Source organism: Atta colombica, unplaced genomic scaffold (genome assembly GCF_001594045.1).
Source record: "Atta colombica isolate Treedump-2 unplaced genomic scaffold, Acol1.0 scaffold30, whole genome shotgun sequence".
Taxonomy (NCBI): Eukaryota; Metazoa; Arthropoda; class Insecta; order Hymenoptera; family Formicidae; genus Atta; species Atta colombica.
This window is the reverse complement of record NW_017259404.1, coordinates 620,523-624,529: the sequence shown is the minus strand read 5'-3', so window position 1 is coordinate 624,529 and position 4,007 is coordinate 620,523. Positions and strand designations below refer to the sequence as shown.

At 32.7% G+C, this 4,007-nt stretch overlaps 1 protein-coding gene across 1 annotated transcript; it reads left to right on the top strand.

Moving 5' to 3' along the window:
- Positions 1-246: 246 nt before the first annotated feature.
- On the top strand, positions 247-3,133 carry LOC108690207 (peptidyl-prolyl cis-trans isomerase-like 4). The gene is made up of 3 exons (XM_018197390.1): positions 247-759; positions 1,075-1,316; positions 2,012-3,133. The coding sequence occupies exons 1-3, from the start codon at positions 247-249 to the stop codon at positions 2,724-2,726; spliced, it is 1,470 nt and encodes a 489-aa protein (XP_018052879.1). The 3' UTR covers positions 2,727-3,133.
- The last annotated feature ends 874 nt before the right edge of the window (positions 3,134-4,007 follow it).

Here is a 4,007-nt window from a genome sequence, read left to right as displayed (position 1 = left end):
TATATAATTTATAAAAATAAATATTAATATATATGTTGTACACACTAAATTGAATTTAGATTATATCTCTGTATCTAGATTTAGTAAACTTTTTGTATTTATTGAATTTTTTGTCTTTCCTCTTTCTTTTATAATGTCTAATTATCTATTTTTTTAATTTTTATTATCTATTTTGAGTGCACAAAGTATAGTATACATTTATAAAGAACATTTATACATTTATAAAGAATAAATTTTCTTCTCTACATGATTATTTTTGTCTTTATAGCTACACGGAATTTCCTGAAGCTGTGCAAACTAAAGTACTACAACTGGAATCTTTTCCACTCAGTGCAAACCAACTTCATTGCACAGACCGGTGATCCCACTGGCACTGGAAAGGGTGGAAAGAGCATATATGGAATTGTATTGGGTGAGGAAGCCCGTTACTATGAGGCCGAACAGATGCCAAAGATCAAACATAGTCGTGTAGGTTTGTTGTCCATGGTAAATTGTGGGAACAACATGCTGGGCTCCCAGTTCTTCATCACGTTAGGATCAGAGCTGCAATCCTTGGACAATGAACACTGTGTGTTTGGAGAGATAACAGAAGGATTGGAAGTGATTCTCAAATTTAACGAGACTATCTGCGACGGAGATCAAAGGCCATATCAAGACATAAGGATATCTCATACCGTCATCTTGGAAGATCCGTTTGAAGATCCTGTGGGATTTGTAGTTCCGGATAGAAGTCCGGAACCTACAAAGGAAGCTCTAATGGTATGCATTTCAAAAATAAAAGAGCCTGCAATCCCATCATATTCTTTTTGATTTATTGATTTGATGAATATACATTTGATGTACTTTCATTGTCTGTCAAGATTATATTGAATAAGATAAAAAGGCACATAAAAGAGATATTAAATAAATTTGATCATAGTTGCTAGGCTAAATAAGTTAACAAACGTATTTCTTTTCATGCTTTTTACTTATTATAAGTGTAAGTTTTCAATATATTTTTTTAACAAATCTTTATCCTTGTTATCTTTATCCTTCTTTATCTGTTTTTTTTAATTCATATTTATTCATGTTTAGAGCGATAGAATTGGAGCAGATGAAGCAATTGACGATACCGGTGGCATGACCACGGAGGAGATCATGGAAATGCAAAAAAACAAGGAAGCAAAGGCGAGAGCCACGATATTAGAAATTGTGGGTGATATACCAGACGCGGATATTGCTCCGCCGGAAAACGTCTTGTTTGTCTGTAAATTAAATCCAGTCACGAACGATGATGATCTTGAAATTATCTTCAGTCGTTTCGGAAAAATTGTTGGGTATGTAATTTGCTTTTATATATACAGAAAAATATTATTCTATTGCTAAGAAAAAAATGAATACTTAATTTTTTTTCGTTAAAGTAATAGTATCTTTAACAAATAATATTTTCTGTATAATAATATTAAAATATACTTTTACTAAAATATATGTTATAAATTTTAAACAGAGAGAAAAGAGAAAAAGAAAATATTATTATGTATTGAAAACAAAATTATTTTTTTTTTTAATAAAATTTGATCAAAAAAGCGATTTTATATAATCAAATTTAATTTAATAATTTTGTGATTGGAAGAATAACAGATTTGAGGATATACGAACTTTTTAAATACTTGAAACAAGCAATTAATATTTTCTGTGTGTATTTCATTATTTTAATTACGTATTATAGGTTAACATTCTTGTTATCAATTAATTTTTTTTCTAACGTTTATATATTGAATTATATATTAAATTATTTGTATTTTTAAATTACTTGTATTTTTTAAAAAATCTATTTAAATATATTTCTAAGTCATTTGTTTAAAAAGCTCGAAATAAGTCACGATATCGTTAAATTATATTGCAATCATACGAGCCTATTTATTCTAATTTTAATTTTTTCTCATTTATTTTATTTGATATATCTTAATTTTTTTATTATAACTATACATTACATATTTTTATTAAATTTTATAATTCATTAATTTTGCAGTTGTGAAGTTATAAGAGACCATCAAACGGGCGACTCCTTGCAGTATGCATTCATCGAATTCGCGGATCGTAAGAGCTGCGAGGATGCATATTTCAAGATGGACAACGTTCTAATCGACGACCGAAGAATACATGTGGATTTCTCGCAATCAGTCGCGAAGATGCGTTGGCGTGGCAAGGGGAAAGGTATCCGGTATTTTGACGAGGACGACAAGCCGAAGAAACGCGAGGACAATTATTCGTCCTCAAGGAAATCTGATGTATCGCACAATAAGGATCATGACAACGATAAAAGTAAAGAGGAAGGAAAAAAAAAGGAGAATGATAAAGATCGTGGTTCCGAACACAGAAAGCACGAGCGCCGAAGAGAAGACAGAGATATCAGAGACAGAAGAAAAGAAGATAGATTATGTGATGACCATCATGAGAGAAATAAGTACGATAACGAGCGAAAAGATAAAAGAAGACGGGAGGAACGACGAGATAGGGATAGAAGTAATCAGAGGAGAGGTCATAGTGAAGACAGATCGGAAAGAAGAAACAAGAGGGAAGAGAACAATGACCGAAAAAGAGATCACAGCGAAGAAAGATTGGAAAGGAGAAGTAGAAGGGACGATGATAGGGAACGTCGGCATCGTGATAACGAGAGGAAAAGACTGGACGATGATGACGATACGAGACACAGAGACAGATACAGGCATAAAAGAAAACGATGAAAGAAAATAAGACATGAGAAGGCTAGAAAAGCATTAAGCTACGTATTCATTAAAGTAGGTCTGTCCTATTTTTATTAATTTAAGCTCCGGAATCAAAACGCAAATTCATCGACGCAAAAAATTCAATGTGAATAAAATTTCGAGGATTGTAAAGTATTAATATGTATTTAAGTGACGCTTATCAACACTTTATAGTTCTAAAATCCTATTAACATTGAATCTCTTTACGTTAATAGTTTTGCGTTTTTGCATCAGAAATCAAATTGGACAAACTGCACTAAAGGAACATAGAGTAGCATTTGCATTTCTATTGCCTGTTTCCATAAAAGTTTCATATTTCTCAATGTTCCTCGTCGCTAGGAACAGAAACATGAGATTAGATCTAGCTCTATATAGAAACAGGATTACATCTCATGAGTTTATTTGATGAAGACAAATTGTTTCAGTTGTCAGCAACAATAGACAATAAAAAATAAAAAGTTCCTCAATATTCTTTTGGTGGAGTTTAAGATATATTTAATAAGACCGTTATTCTTATATTTTTGAGAAATAAACATTGTAAATGTATCCAAAATGATAAACTATACTCCGTTCAACGAGAGAATAACTTCGGATCGATGAAAATTCGTCCATTTTGCGCAGGTGTTCATAGTGTTATACAGCGTTACATTGCCTGCTATGCGCAAACCGAGATCATTCTCTCGTTGAACAGAGTATAATCATCTTAAAACTTTACTTAAATCGATCTTGAAATGATTTCCTTCCTATTGTAAAAAAAAATAAATAAACGCACAGTTTACAAGAGGAGTTGTAATTCAAACATTTCTTTTTTTTACATCGAGTAAAATTGCCAGTATTCTTTCGAGTACAAAATATTGAGAAAAAAAACGTATTCGTTAAATCAATCAGCACAAAACGGAGCATCGATCGACGCACGCACTTTCTTCGCAGATTGATGGAGGCAATTTTCGCAAGGCCACAGAAAGTTCTACAGATTCTGTAATGGTAACAGCGCGTATGGTAAAGTTATCGAAACTACAGAACTTCATACGACAAAGTAGTAATCTCGACGGGACGTGACGCCGATAATCGCCGTAACAGGTATGACGATGAGTGATCAGAACTGATTATTGAACGGCCGTATAAAAAATAGAGAGCGAAAAACGATCGGGCGGCGTACCAAGTTCTGCCGCCCGATTTAAGCAGAATCACATTCTCTTTGCCCGGCGTACTTTCCCAAGTTCCGCTTTAAATATTATAGGAAACAACAAAATCATTACG

Coding starts and splice junctions, on each gene's coding strand:
- LOC108690207 (XM_018197390.1), top strand. CDS start 247: ATGATTATTTTTGTCTTTATAGCTACACGGAATTTCCTGAAGCTGTGC. Junction 760..1,074: donor CTACAAAGGAAGCTCTAATG/GTATGCATTTCA, acceptor ATTCATGTTTAG/AGCGATAGAATTGGAGCAGA. Junction 1,317..2,011: donor CGTTTCGGAAAAATTGTTGG/GTATGTAATTTG, acceptor TTAATTTTGCAG/TTGTGAAGTTATAAGAGACC.